This window comes from Pinus tabuliformis, chromosome J, assembly GCF_031772625.1.
Source record: "Pinus tabuliformis cultivar Carrire ecotype Pingquan chromosome J, CPIR1, whole genome shotgun sequence".
NCBI classification, from domain to species: Eukaryota; Viridiplantae; Streptophyta; class Pinopsida; order Pinales; family Pinaceae; genus Pinus; species Pinus tabuliformis.
The window spans coordinates 1,626,419,561-1,626,436,033 of NC_142295.1; the positions used below are offsets into that span (position 1 = coordinate 1,626,419,561).

Here is a 16,473-nt window from a genome sequence, read left to right on the forward strand (position 1 = left end):
ATCCAAAAAGTAACCACAAGCAGATATGAGGAAAGATTCTTGTCTGCGAAAAATGAGAAAATGGAGTCGCCACCCAAACAAGAAACGAACTGAAGAGAAGTTGCTGATATGACGAAAGATAAGATCCAAATGATGCCAAAAAAAATGTTGAATCTGCCAGCTCAAATGAGATATGAGAAAGATGAAAGATAAATGTCGATGAAACTCGGGAACAGAAAAACTCTGTCCCCGGCAACGACGCCAAAAAATGTTGGCGTTGCCGGGCCAGATGAAAAGATAGGAAATGAGAAGGATGATTGTCGTTGAAACGCCGAGAATAAAATGTCCCCGGCAACTATGCCAAAAAATGTTGTCGCACAGATTGACACGACAACCCTCAGACTGCGGGCTGTCACTCTGATCCCCGATCTCTCCGTTTAAGCCTGTCTCCCGCGGCTAAGGGGGGTAGACCCTATGAGGTGATGAAGACCAACTGTCGACCAGTTGGTTTGGGAGACACGAAACACTACCAGCACTAAAATGATTTTATTAATTTAGCGGACCAGTGCCTTATGAAGTTAATGTTTAAATGACTACTCACTAAATGTTGCAGAGATGTAAACCATGTAGAGCAATCATTTATCATTAAATAACTCGAATGATGCAAGATATCCAGTAAATTCACAATGCTTTAACAATGATCTAGCAATCTAAAACTTCGAAAGATAAAGCTCGATACACAACCACGTAATTTCAAACATTTAACGAGATATTACATTTATGATTATTCAAGCATGCCAAATCACATAAAAGATAATAAACATTAGTCCCACATCAAAATTTTAGCCTCAGCATAAAAATATGACACCTAAAAGATCCCAAGGCTAGACCAAAACTGGCAAAAATTTATTTTTATTTTTATTTTTTATAAAATTTTTATGATTGAAATCTTAAAAATGAAAAATTTACCAAAAAAAAAATCTAACAAAATTTTATATTTGATATATATATATATATAAAAAATTATAAAGAAAAATAAAAAAAAGGGAAATATAAAACTAAAACTAAATCTTAAACTAAGAAGAGATCTAAAAAAAACTCTATTTAAAAAGAACTAAAACAAATTTAAAAAATAAAAATAAAAATTAAATCCTAAAAATAAAAAAGGAAATGCGAATCAAAACTTTTTTTATTTTTCCAAATCAAAACGTTTCATAACAAATAACACACCTAAAAAAAATACAAATGAACATTAACTAAATTATCCTAAACTCTAAACGAAAGACTCGTAACTAAAACCAAAATTATGAAAAGAAAACCTAAGCACTACGCAACCCTTATTCTCATGACGCTTTACGCTCTCAGCAAGACGGAAACAGAGACCAAATCACCACAAATCAATTGCCTGAAAGCTTCATCTGCGTGATATAATGTGCTCGACGGCGGAAAATCTTAAACGCAACCACATAAATGTTTTTATAAAACAACTGAATGCCCTAATCGACAGAATCGTAAGACTTAATGACTGAAATGCATGAAAACGATTGGCGTAACAGGATTTTTGAATGGCGTGATCGAGGGGGCGTAAACGACAGAAAGCATAACCTTCCCAAAGACACGATGACCAATGCATAAACAGGATTGATGCACAAATGCACAGTCGACGGTGGCAAATGGAAATCGATTTTGAGATTTACTGAAGACGGAGATACGCAGAAATTACCTGGCTCAAATGATGAAAATGGCGGATGGCTCACGTTTTCAAATTTTTACCCGATTAGCCTAGCGTCTCCACACGAAATATTCACAACTGTTGCGGCGGCGAGGATGCGTGCTTTCACCTCACGCGTATCGTTTAGAAACTCTGCTCTCTGCGTGTGGGTACATGGATTTGCTGTCAACTGACGTCCTGATATCTTCCGAATATTCCTTCCGCAGGTAATGTGATACGTGGGCTCAGCAGATTTACATAAGTCAACGGCAGCGAACAGGGATGCAGATCGATTTATACGCCCTGATTATATTGGTGTTCACAGTATTTCAAAAGTGTCCCTTTCCTGCAAGATAGAGAACAAAAGCCCGCAGATATATGCAAAATTTTAAAGTAAAGCCCCTCGAAACTTTCAGAGAAAACCCTGCAACTTGCTGAGGAAAAGGGCAAACCCCTATATTATGTATAAACAAAAATTGAAAACCCAAAAACAACCTGATTAATTTACAGATTTTGGCCCCTTAACAGCCAGATTTAGCAATAAGCACAGAAATATTATCGAAAACAACTTCAGATTTCACTGTGAAGAACTTCAGAAAATCTCTCATGCAAATTAGAAAAAATAAACTGAATGATAGACCCAGGATCAAATCCAACTGGGCTCAGCAAAAAATGCTTGCGGGAGTTGGCTGGTTCAGCCGAGAACTTCCCCAAATGCCCACCAATCTTCTTCAGTAAGGGTTTTCTGCACAGCTCAAAACAACCATCAGTAAAGAGGGCAAAAATGCTGCTAGATCTCAAAAAGTAATGGAGATACCTGTCATTACTTCAGAAACCCTAACACCATTCAAACCCTAGCAAGTGAACAAGATACCTGTGCTCACAATACTCTACAATAAGCTATTATTAATGGCTGAAAAATAAAATATGCAGAAACTAAATTAGCTCACAGCACTTCCAGAGAGTAACACCAGCTAGATTTAGACCCCAAAGTCTTCTTTTATTAACCAGAAACAGATTACAAGAGAGCTTCTTCAGTACAAGACTCACAGATCCAATGATCTGAAATGACCCCTAGCACCCTACTTAAAGGAAATAATCCCAACGGCTAGTTCGAGTGATCCATGTCGAAATGATCTCGACCGTCGATGAGGATCAAGACATCTCTTAATCTCATCCGTCAAAATTGTTAACTTATTATGAAAAATAATATTTTGCATGCATTCACTCAAAATATTATTATTTTATTATTTAGGGTTTTTGCTTTATTTTATAATTTTTTATTATTTTTTATTTATTTCATTTTTTAATTTTTAAATTTTTAAATTTTTATTTATTTTATTATTTTATTATTTTGTTTATTTTTAATTCATTTTTAAATGGATCCTCGAACTTAGCCTTTGGAAAAATCACCTAGGACCTAGGACTTAGGACTCATGAGGGGATTTAAAACATTTTCCAACCCTCAAGACACTTTACATCATGACTTTTACAATTTACATCTTAAGGGGGAAAACCCCTTTATCATAGACCCTCATAAACCACCCAGTTCTGCGACACAACTATGATCTAGCAGATTAACACACTAGGATTCTCCTAAAATTCTAATGACAAAATCCATCCCGGCTTTGGGGTCAGGTTGAAAGAAAACTCTGCCGATCATGGATCGGTGAGACGAAAAACCTTCTGGGACATAGATTACCATTAGAAAGTTAGGTCCACCTAGGCAATTTACATACACGACTCATATCCGCTAAGATTATTTACAATTCATACATGCAGACTGGGTTTACAATTAAAATGATCAAGCTACTGATGACTGCAGGATGGCATGGACACGTCGATCAGGTGCTACCCCTTTTTGCAAAGAAAAAGGGGGTGTATTGTATGGGTAGTTGACCGGTAGTGGTCAACACAACCCACAAGCAAAATAATATTAAATCCGAAGCGATCCAAGAACCAGAACAGCAGAAAAATGAGGCACACAAAGAGGACGAAGTGGTGAGCACAAAGAGAGCTCATGCTTCAGAAAGTTCTGGCTCAGACAAAGAACACCCACCAGAGACAAATATGAATGGTTTAGAAATGGTTCCTGTGGACCGTTCTGCAGGGTGATGGCAGAAGGCCCAAAAAAAGAAAGAAAAGCTAAGTGATTATTATCAACTTCACTTTGCAAGTTCTTATGTAATATTTTTGGTTATTTCTTTTGCACATAACCCAAGAGGCTTATCTTATTGAATGCGCTCAGCATCTACAGAATGTGATTTTGTTCCTCGTTTAAATTTGAATAAAATTGTGGGTTTATTCCCTTTGTAGAAAAAGACAGTTACACTTGGGTGCCATGACTAAAGTCTTTCAGTGAAGCCTTTAGGTTGCAATAATTGAAGTCAATTTGAGGTGCACCTAACATCGCAAAAGTCCCTTCAACTAAAGTCCCTTCAACTAAGGCCAGGTTAACTCCAAAAGATATCAAAGTCCCTCAATAACAAGGCTATTGCCTCACATATGGGGATAACTGATGCCAGGCCAGAGACCTTTAAGTTGGAATAGATGTCAAAATCCCCTCCAGATTGACATGATGAATTACCTTTCTTAAGTCTTGGTGCAAATGAATGTTGTCATACTTGCAAATAATTGTTTTGACATTTTTATAGACAGGTAAAACTGCATACTAAGTAAATTCTCTAGGGAACTGATAAAAGGCCACCTCTACTATGATACGAAAACTAAACACGAAAGCCTGAGGGTGTTCTACACTACAGCCCTTCCAAAAAATGTGAAAACTATGTGGGGACCAAATTCTAAACTCAAAGCCATTCACGTGCAACTTTGGAACTAACAACAATGTCTGTGTGTTATACAAATAAAACATACCTGATGATAAAAGAAGTCATCAAAGATCAACCTCCTGCGCGCATAGTCAGCTTCCTTTAAATCCTTGGGACAATGGATGCCAAAGTAAGCCTGCATTGCACCAAAAACCTTATAAATGAATTTAACAATTCTCAACAATAATGAATTTAGCATTCTTCAAAAATACATATACAAATAATTCCCAAGAACATGCTCTCAATAACAGTATAACAAATATACAATACAAAATACTTTCCATCATACAAGAAAAATAATGACTAGCAGCCCCACAACATAGCAGAATAACAGAACATGAAAAAATTTGAAGTTAGGGGCATTCAAAAGGTAAGAAAAATAACATTGCAAACACAGAGGATCAAATCATAAGAAATTTGTTTAGAGGATAATGGTCACTAATAAAGTCCATGTCAAGAACTTCACATACTTCCATAATGCTCAAGTACATGGATGTTAATAACTTCATGAACTATCAAATATGTGTCTCAATTACGAAATAGAAAGGTTAAATTGCTATTCACAAGAGACTAGCCCTTCCAAGGTGTTCCAGAATGAATCTTTGTTGTCTGTCTAACATAGGAAATGACCAAAAAACACAACTTGTTGGAAGGTTGTGTAATGTTAGTAGGAAAGAAAAAAGCTTAAAGCCCTTGGTATAGATATCCTGTTACACTCAACTACTATTCCTAAATCTGACTATCCAGTGTGATGGGTCTCTCTATACAGTATAATTTTAACCCTCCAAAAGTTAAAGCCCCCCTTTTCTCCACATTAACACACTCATTGGTTATAAAATGGATACTTAGTAATAGCTGGCTCATTAAATGTGCTTGGATTGTTTTTAATCACTTTCTTATCTATAATAATGATCATAGGCTATATTTGGTTAGTTTCAACTTTCTAACACTTTGCTCTGAATATGGATTCCTTGCAATGTGCTAAAGTATAAATGAAAGCAGGGTTTCTTTTGAAGGCATAATAAATGGTTCCCAACTCGTTTATGATTGAAGAGGAACATTGTGATCAGAATAATTAAGGAATAAATAAGCTGATCAATGCTCAAGCTGATGCTTCTAACGTCCTGCACCAACTGTGAATAAAGCACAACCGTGTACCTATTCAAGATTCCTGGGCACTCATCATGGCATCTATACAAAGAATCTCAACCCCTATTCACTGGTCTTGGCATCCAAACTCATGTGAGAGGCATGAGTGCACCATCAAGCTTGTATTTGGGTCGATTCTAACCAGATTTCATCCCATACAACCTGGATCAACTATTGACAGCGGATTGAGACCATCTTCTCAAGCAGCACGATGAGGATAAAGGAATATGTTTATTGGTAGTTTAGACTCTATTACATGTTTGTCTCTTGTTCCTAAAAATGGCATAAGCCACTCCTCTGTATTGCAATGAAAATTACTCGATGGTAGCTAGATGATGTAACAATAGATCATATAGGAGATGAAATATAGAGCTATGAGAGGCTGATGTAATACAATCAACTTTTGTTAATAAAAAGAGAGTGTTTGTGCCCAAGATTTGTGAATCGCTTCAGAGAGTTGTTGTAGCTTTTAGGTAGCTAGTACTGAGGTCCTAAGATGATCAACGGTGGAGATTGCTTTGACGAGGATCACTCAAACTAGCTGTTGGAGGATTTATCTTGAAATAGGAAGTCATTTGTCAATCGATCCATCCGATCTCTGAGTCGTGTGCTTAACAAGAAGCTTTGGTGTAATCTTTTTTTTTCCGGATAATAAAGAAAACTTTGGGGTTAATTTCTGTTGGTGTTACTCTTCATGAGAATAATGTAAAATGTTTTATTTTCATGCATAATTTTTTTAAAGCCATTGATGATAGCTTCTAAGAGTGATTTGAGCACAGGTATCTTGCTCAGTCGCTTGGATTTAAATAATAATTTAAATTTTGAATGTAATAGCAGATATCTCTATTTATCTAAATTTTATTATTATTTTCTCACTCTATTTTGATGGCTGGATTGAGTTTTGCAAGGAAATCTTGATTTTTAGATCTTTGGGCATTAGGGCAAGTTTTCAGTTGGACCAGCCAACTCTCGATCCGTGTTTTTTGAAGAGCCCAGCTAAATTAGCTCTGGGTTTATCATAAGACTTTAGTGGTGATATACGAAAGGTTTTGAGTTAAGCACCTCCTTTAAAATTTAAAAATTTAATTTTTGTGTGGGAAATTTATAGATATGGCTGTTGAAAGCCTTAGATTATTAGAACTAGGAGTGGAGTTGGACTCATACTCCTCAGATCTGATAGATCTACCATTCTTGTGCATAGATTTGTAATTTTTTTTGTTTTCTGACTTGGGTTTCTAGGGTTTTATTTATTTTTGTATATCTGGGTTCTGGGTGTTTTTGTTTTTGTTTGTCTTGCAGGTACAGGGTGCAGATCTGAAAGAGAAGTTTAATTTGAAGCCAGATCTAGGCCCTGGAGGGTAAGATCTGGCCTCAATACCATTTTGCAAGGGCATTATTTTACAGTGTTGAATTTTCTAAGTCTATCCGTTAGAAAATTAATCTATATTCTGCTGGTTTATTTTTTCTACTTGTAAATTCTGAACAAGTTATTTAAAACATTTAAATATCGAAATAAACACAATACAATCACAACATCTATAGATCATCAGCTGAAAGAAAACAAACACACAAGTGACACCGTTATTTGTAGACAAATGTCCCTGGAAAACCCAATGCGGGAAAATCGATGCAGCTATTTTGAGGGTTTATTATTATGCAGTATTTCCTTGAGTACAACTAGGTGCCTAACCGACTCACCCGACAGAGAAAAATACACGGAAACAATACCTCTCTATTCGAAAACAAGTATTCAGAAAACCTGTCCCACGAAACCCTCTACGGCGACTCTGAAGCTCAACGTGGCCCTTCTGGCCTCTGCATCAGCCTCCTGCTACACTGCATCAGCCCCAAGACCCTTTGCGTCAGCCCTCTAAGGCATTGTGCAGCCTCTAGGACCCTATGCGTCACTCCCTCTGCCTTTTGCGTGGATGACACAGTCCCTCTAGGCTCTGTGTTGTCTCTGTTGGGATCTGCGTGGCCTGCTCTGGCTGCTTCTCTCGCTCTTTGCTTTTGCGCTGGTCTCTTGGCACTGTCGCTGCCTCTCTGCCCAGTACTCACTACCCCTCACTGTTGATCACTGATTCACATTTGCTTAGCAACCCCGCTCTAGCAAAATGAATGACTGATCATTCCGGTGTATCTTCCAACTGACCCTCAAGCCTCTTCTTATACTTTTCTCATTGGTCCTTCAACAGCCGAGATTAAATCTCTAATCAACGGCTAAAATTAGATTTGGCTTGATACATGACTTTTGGAACCTTCTAACCCAATTTTATATTAGTACCCATTAATATTATATTTTTCCTAAGTTTAGACTTAGGATCTCCATTAAAAATATTAATTATTTGAATATCTCCCAACCCGGGTACAATCTGCCAAAACCATTTCTGAGTCTTGGAGATCTCATGTGCTTTAGCCTCTCCACCAATTTTCATGGCTAGAGCACATCCAATGCCACCCCAAATCAACATACAGTTCGAGGGTTTGAAAATTTTAAATTTGGACACTTATATAAGGGTTTCAAAGAAAATCTGAAGCATAAAAAATATATTGATGTGATATTCGTTTTTCTGGGTTTATTTTGGGTTTTTAAAACTACCATTGGCTGCCTAGAACTGTTGTCTGGGTTTTTCTTTTTTATTCTTCTTGCTGTAGAAAATTTCGAAAAAAAATTGTAACATCGGATGTGCTCTAGCCATGAAAATTGGTGGAGAGGCTAAGGCACATGAGATCTCCAAGACCCAGAAATCATTCGAAGAAATTCCACCCGGATGAAGAGATATTAAAATAATTAATATTTTTAATGGGTCCTTAAGTCTAAACTTAGGAAAATAAAAAATATTAATGTGTATTAATATAAAATGGGTGAGAAATTTCTAAGTGACGAGGATCAAGCCAAATCTAATCTTAGCCGTTGATTAGGGACTTAATCTCGGTCGTTGAATCGTCAAAAGGAAAAGTATAAGAGGAGACTTCAGGGTCAGTTGGAGACACACCAAGGAGAGATCAAGAATTCGATTTTCTGGGGCTGGGTTTGCTGAGGAAATCGAGTTAGAGATCTGTTGCAGTGAGGGGCAGTTCAGCAAGGGATTTCGATCCAAGGTTGAAGGATACATATCAGAGAGACAGCAAAGTGTCAGAAGAGGTAGCGTAGAGCCTAGGAGGGTTGACGCAGAGGCTAAGGAGACTAACGCAGAGGACGCAGAAGCTGCAGAGGCAAACGCAGAGGATGCAAAAGCTGACACAGAAAGCCGCAGAGGCTTATGTAGATAGCGCAGAGGGTTGTAGAGGCTGACACTGGGCTGAAGAGGCTGATGTTGGGCTAAAGAGGTTGCGCTGAGGAACTCTGTGGGGCAGACTGGGAGCAGATTAGCCGGGAGAGGGTGATGCAGTTCCAAAGAGGGTGAGGAAGTTCCAGAGGAATGCTTGGAGCAGCTTTTTCTATCCAGCACAAGGAACAGTCACAGTCATTGTGGGGTTGTTCATCCGACTGCTGATTTGCCGGAATATCTGTCTCCGGAGAGAGATTCTACTGCCAAGGATATTCTCTGAAGGGTGAGCCATTTCTGGCACCCTAGTTGTATTCAGAATCTGCTTAATAATAAAACCCTCTATATGCTGCACTAGTTTTTCCACATTGGGTTTTTCCGGGGACGATTGTCCAAAACTAACGGTGTCCCTTGTGTTATCTCAGTTTAAGTTGGTAATCTGTATATTTGTGAAGCCTGCATTTGTATTTACTTCGATATTTATGCATTTAAATAACTTGTTAATGCAAAGAACAAGTAGGAGACAGTAAATCAGAAAATGCAGTAAGGGTTTCTGATGTGTTAGATTTAGGAAATTTCACATGGTATTAGAGCGATTACAGATCAAGGAGAACTGAAGACACCAACAGAAGAAATCTGAATATTTAAAGCAAAGAAGCAGTTGTCTCGAGAGACAGCGTTGTTCCAGAGCCAGAGACGCAGAAGGAAGAGTGACGCAGTGTAGAGAAAGTGACGCAGAGGCTCACGCAGTACCTGCGTCAACATTTTGAGCCAGGAAGGGAAATAGCAATAGCTGGGAGGAGCCCACGCAGTAGATGCGTCAGCAGTCCAGCTGAGCGCAGGACAGAAGGGGGGCAGAGCAGGCCTACGCAGTGCCCGGTCATCTTTCTTAGCCAGGAAGGATTGACATTGTGGCCAGGAGGAGCTGATCCAACTCTCACTGTGATTGTGCAAAGCCAAAAGGGCTCAGATTCTTCAGTTGCTGGAGCTAAGGAAGTTGTGCAGATTTTGATTTGAGGAGCTGGTGGGACGATGTTTCTGTCAGTGCATAGCAGTGTCTAAGGTGACTGAACCAAGGTAGAGGGAAGCACTACCTCGACGGATTTCTAGCCAAGAAATCCATATCCGAGTTGCAGCAGCAAAAGGGAATTGGAGAGGAGTGATTCAATAGTTGGCAAGAGGATTTCCAAGAGAGAAGTTGAGACTCAGAGGGAGTCTAATAGAGGAGCAGAGATGGCAGTGAATGGATTGAGGGATCAGGACAGATTGGATGGGGCTTCCAATTTTGTGATCTGGAAGTCCAGGATCTTAGCAATCCTGGATAAACATTGCATCAAGGACTATGCCTTGAAAACTGTAGCTGTCTCAGTTGACCCTAATGCAAATGAGAAGTATGAGGAGGCCATGGCGAAGGCAAAATGCATGATCCAAGATGGGGTCAAGGATCATGTCATACCACATATAATGACAAGAACACAGCAAATGAGATGTGGCAGATGTTGATCACCTTATACCAGGGCTCTTCCGTGCAGCGGAAGATGATATTAGAGAATCAGTTGAAGTCATATCAGATGCAGAAAGGAGAGGAGATAGATCACTTCGTTCTCAGGTTGCAAGGAATTCGCAACCAACTTTCTTTCGTGGGGTCTACACCGAATCCAAATTTTATGGTCAGGACTGCTCTAAATGCAGTCTCTGAGGACTGGGAGACGTTTGTCCAAAGCATTTTGGGCAGAGCCACTCTCCCCAGTTGGGAGGAGATGTGGGCAGCTCTTCGACAAGAAGAAATCAGGAGGTTAACCAAGGTGGGAAGTAGCGGTAAGGGGGTTCAAGTCAGGAAAGAGGAGGAAGAGGATGCGGCTCTAGCATCTGTGAGACAGCAAGGGGTTCAGAAGACGAAGAAGAAAGACATCTCCAAGGTCAAGTGCTTCAATTGTGGGGAGTTGGGACATTATACATCTCAGTGCCCCAGGAAGAAAGGCAAGGGAGAAGCTTCCAACTCAAAGGCAACTCCAGGAAAGGTGGAGAAGGATGTCGAGGCTGATGAGGATTGTGCCATGAGTACTCATGCGCCTCTAGAGAGGAGGTGGGGAAACATCCAGTTGTAGTCAAGAGGACTACATGCAAGGGCAAGATCCTTGAGGTGCCCAAACTCTTGGATCACATCGAGCTACGGGAGCCCTTAACGATAGTAGCATGATCACAAGTATCGAGTGGAGCAAAGTGTGGTGGAGCGACAAGGCAATGCTAGAGTGTAGATGTTTGTAGCAGCACAGTAGAGGTTGCAGCAGTGCAAGAGGCACAGAGGTGTTTGCAGCAATGCAATGGCAGCAGAGGGAGCACAGGATAGCAGCGGACGCAGCTTCAGCATCACGAGGCTTCCAGACTGACTAGGATGTTAGTGTTTGGGTGAAGTCAATTACTTACTTCTCGGTAATTGAGTTGCAGTGCAACAGTTAACAGTAGCAATGCTATGGGCAGCATGATGCAACATGTTGAGAGGGAGCTGCAATACAGATGTAGCAGTGGCAGTGGTAGTGTCATGGGCAGTAGTGCAGGGGATGTAAGGCAGCAGGCCAAGCATCAGCACAAGTACCAATGCGAAGGATCAGTGTGATGTTTCTATGGTGAAGCATTATTAGAGCACATTCCTCGCTAAGAGGTAATATTGAATTTTTGTAGCATCGAATGTGCTCTAGCCATCTCCAAGACTCAAAAATCGTTTGGAGAAATTCCACCCGAATGAAGAGATATTAGAATAATTAATATTTTTAATGGGTCCCTAAGTCTAAACTTGGGAAAATAAAAATATTAATGTGTATTAATATAAAATGGGTGAGAAAGTTATAAGGACGAGGATCAAGCCAAATCTAATCTTAGCTGTTGATTAGGGACTTAATCTCAGTCGTTGAATTGTCAACATGAAAAGTATAAGAGGAGGCTTGAGGGTCAGTTGGAGACACACCAAGCAGAGATCAAGAATTCGATTTTCTGGAGCTGGGTTTGCTAAGGAAATCGAGTTAGAGATCTGTTGCAGTGAGCGGCAGTTCAGTAAGGGATTTCAATTCAAGGCTAAAGGATACATATCAAAAAGGTAGCAGAGTGCCGGAAGAGACAGCATAGAGCCTAGGAAAGCTGACGCGCAGGCTAAGGAGGCTAGCACAGAGGACGCAAAATCTGCAGAGGCAAATGCAGAAAGCCGCAAAGGCTGACGTAGATAGCGCAGAGGATTGTAGAGGTTGACGCTGGACTGAAGAGGCTGTGTTGAGGAAGTCTATGGGGCAGACTAAGAGCAGATTAGGCAGGAGAGGGTGATGCTTGTCCAGAGAGGGTGACGCAATTCCAGAGGAGTGCTTGAGCTTTCGTTGTCCTGCACAAGGAACAGTCAGAGTCACTATGGGGTTGTTCATCCAGCTGCTGATTTCCCGGAATATCTGTCTCTGAAGAGAGGTTCTACTGCCAAGGAAATTCGCTGAAGGGTGAGCCATTTCTGGCACCCTAGTTGTATTCAGAATCTACTTAATAATAAAACCCTTTATATGTTGCACCAGTTTTCCCACATTGGCTTTTCCCGGGGACGATTGTCCAAAAATAACGGTGTCCCTTGTGTTGTCTCAGTTTATTTCAGTTGTTGATCCGTATATTTGTGAAGGCTGCATTTGTGTTTACTTCGATATTTATGCATTTAAATAACTTGATAATGCAAAGAATAAGTGGGAGATAGTAAACTAGAAAATGCAATAGGGGTTTCTGATGTGTTAGATTCAGGAATTTTCATAGATTTTGCTCACTGGATCCTACATCAGTTTTAGCTTTCAGTCTGGTTTCTTCAATCTTGCATAGTGGCCATAGATCCTGGAATGGAGTAGCTTCTTTCTTCCCATAGATACTTTTAGTAAAGTGACCCCACTCCTTTGGTAGTGCATTTAGTACTACAGTGGTCATCTCCTTGTCAGACATTATTTCTCCCAGATGTTGAAGTTGATCCCTTATCTCAGATATCCTCATAAAGTATGAGGCTATTTCTTCTTCTTTCAATATCCTTAGCTTGTAGAGTTCTTTCCTTAGAGAGATAACTTCTCCTACAGTGCTTACAAAAAACAACTCTACCAATTTGTCATATATTTCTTTTGAGGTGTTGAGTTTAGATACATATGGAATGAGAGCATCCTTGATGGACTCTATGAGAATCCTTTGAGCCCTCACTTCCCTTTTCATAAACTTTGTAAGTGCTTGAGCATCTTCTTTCACTGATTTTGTGATAGATCCTTTGACATGATCCATAACCTCATTTTCAATGAGATTCAGATCTGTCCTCTTCTTCCATGCAAGATAGTTTGAAGCCCCAACCAATTTGTTGCTTTCCTTGCAAAAAGACATTTTGACAAATTCAGACATAAATATACTTACTTGTGAAGATGCTTCTTCCACTCACTGCCTCCTTGAATTTGATGATAATATAGATGATAGAGAACTTCTCCTTCATGAAGATAGATCTCTTCAAGAATGATCCTTGACTTCACAAAGAAGGAGATCATTTTAGATCCTTTGATGGAGATGTCCTTGTTGATGATGATCAATGATGACTTCTTGATGCTTCTTGGATGATCTTCTACAATGGTAAGGTCCTTGCTTCAACGAGAGGAAATTTCCTTTAGAACTTTTGAAGATGATGACAGTGTCCTTGACCTTACTTCTCTAGGATGGATAGTCTTATAAGTCTCTTCAACTTGAGTAGGGTGTTTGTGGTCTTTTGAGGATCCCAAGGCTTCTTCTTGGTGTAGACCTCTTCTTCAATCTAGGGTTTTGATACTTCTTTGTAGATCTTGACTTCACTTCAATTTGCTTTGATGTCTTTTTTGAGATTTGATCCTTGAGTGTCCCTTCATAAGATTCCCTTCCTTGACTTTGTCACCTTAGCTCTATATCATGTTGAAAAAATTGTCCTCTTAATATGACTGTAATACCTCAGCCCTTCTTCTGCAGTAGACAGCATTGTAATCTCACACGTGGAAGAGATTAACCCCAAAACAAATTAGAAACTGGTTCGATTGACTTCTTCTCTCCTTCGATTGGTGATGAGGCTCTTTCCTTGTCTTTTTCGCACCTTTTCTAGCTTCAGATTTCCTTGTCCGAATTATGCTCTTGAGATGAGATCGAGCTGCCTATTTATAGTGGTTTTCCCATGAGAAATAAGCCGAATTGATAGATTCCTAGGCCGACATGTCATTTGGTGTAGCTTCATTATTTCATTTAAGGCCGACTTGATGGAGGAGCTTGAGCTTGGTCTTGGAGGATCTTTTTGACTCTTTCAATGACTCACATACATTTGTAACATGCCCAAGAAGGGTCTTCCATACATGACATTGACTCAATAGACTTTTATGACTTATTGACAAAACCTAAAGGCTCACAATGGGAACCTTAACTAAAATAAAATTCCTTGATAATGCCATGATTCAAGCATTACAAATATATTTTTTTTCTTCTTTACATCAATTACACATGTCATTATGAAGATCGAACCTAGTTACACTTTTCAACAAAAATGTCTTCCAGCAACGATATAATTAGTTGCATTGACAGTGACAATTTGTACAACACGTTCTCCCACTTATTGAATGACTTCCTCCATCATTTCACAAATAAGTTGGGTGGTCTTAACCTTGTCTGAGACATCCATTGATTTGAGAAACATTGTGCCCATTGGACAAGATACAAGGAAATTTATTAAAGTTCTATTCCTTTGATTCTATTCCTTTGGTCTGTCCATCCATCACTCATGATGGTGCACCTTGTTTCTACCCATGATGAACGAAACTCAGATAGGATAAGCATGACATCTTCAACACTCTCTAAAAACAAATTTGTCTACGGCTCTCTAATGAAGGGGTTTTGAACCTAGGATCTACAATAGCAATTGTATCAATCATAGCTTGCCATAAGGACTTCTAGCACAGTGGAAAGGTATGTCAAAATAGTACCAAAAGTTAGCAATGGCCTTCCTTGCTTGACTGTGGACATTTTTTTTCCAACCAGTGGCATCCAAGGTAGGTTGGGAACTAGGTTTTACACGGGGAGAAAAAATTGTATTTATGTTTCCACCTCCAGTGTTGAATGCAGGAGGATTCATTTGGCCTTGAGTTTGACTTGGAATTTGAGTCATGTGTGGGAAACCTGGGCCTGAAATTTTAGGATTCAACAGAGGGAGGTAACAAGGGGGTATTGGAAGAAGAATGACCAGCTCCAAGTGTTCCTACTTCTACACTTTGCTTTGTTTCCTTGGTGTTTTACTCATTCAACATATCAAGGGCCAAGATTGCTTGGTGTTTGACATCTTTGTCAACATTTTCGCAGAGACCTATATCATGGTCAAGTATCTGTGCAAGGTTACACTATAGTTCCCTTCGCAAAATTTACAGAGGAGCCTGGGGTCTCCTGGAATGTTGTCGCAATAAGCCCAAACAAAGCCCCTCTCCCTCGACATTGTTGTTGTTTTGGACTTGTGTTTAATTTGTGCCTCCTATTAAAGACAATAAAAAATTAGAATTAAAAATGATCCAAAAATATGCTAGAGATCTGAAAAAATAAATGACATCCCTTTCCGTGATCTTAAATGCCACGTAAACTTGAAAGGAAAATCCACAGCAAATAATGGCAAGAGAAACTATCAACAAGTATTGATGCCTCTTCATGATGTCTGACAAATGCAGATTTACAAAATCTGTATACTTGAAGGAAGTAAGCTCTACTTCACAATAATCACTAAAGCAAGTGTATTGTATGAGGCAATCGAGCTGAAAACCTATTGTGATACTATGGGCAGAACATAATTGGTTTGGTTGTCGGGAGCTAGAAATTACCAAGGTCATATTCATAGCTAGGTCTACATACTAGAAATGCACACTCATTGCAAGCTACAAAGAGCTCCCCATCTTCTGCTAAGCCAACATCATCTCCACATATCTAGCAAACATGACTATTTATGTGTTGTAGAGGCTTAGGCTACAATAATTGAATAAAAGATCCACATAAGAACATCTGAGATAACATAATCCATTAAATGAAAAACAGAGCATTCACAACAATTTTAAAAATTCATGGAAGTATCTAGACTGATAATCCAGAGAACATACAATCCAGACTTGTCAAATAACACCTTTTAAATGACAAATAATGAGAAATAACACCCAACATTTCCTGAAGAGGAATAAAGTGTTCCAATTATAGTTGTACATCCAAAACAATATATTTTGTAATTACAATATATAGGAAGTAGTCAATTTGAATGCATACAGAGAAAAGGCTTTATCCATGGTAGTTGCACTATTTATAGTCAATGTTAGGTTTTATCTCTAGTAGCCATTCTAATTATCAAATATACCTTCTATTTAGTTATAAGCTAAGTCGTCTGGTTCGAATTTAAATTTCAATTCAACGACCTTGATGTTTAACAAAAATTCAAACATAAAAATGGTTTAATAAAAGTTGGCATTAACGTCAGCATACAACAAAATTTAAAATTTAAAGATATATG

General features: G+C 39.1%; 1 protein-coding gene across 4 annotated transcripts in view; it reads right to left on the reverse strand.

Annotated features, from left to right (window-relative positions):
* LOC149233725 (ATP-dependent DNA helicase homolog RECG1, chloroplastic/mitochondrial-like) overlaps window positions 1-16,473 on the reverse strand; it is a 513,467-nt gene that overhangs the window by 280,935 nt on the left and 216,059 nt on the right. For all 4 annotated transcript variants that reach the window (XM_089379840.1, XM_089379841.1, XM_089379839.1 and 1 more), the window contains one exon: window positions 4,565-4,654. In XM_089379840.1, the coding sequence (XP_089235966.1) occupies window positions 4,565-4,654 (90 nt within the window). The remainder of the gene's footprint in view (window positions 1-4,564; window positions 4,655-16,473) is intronic.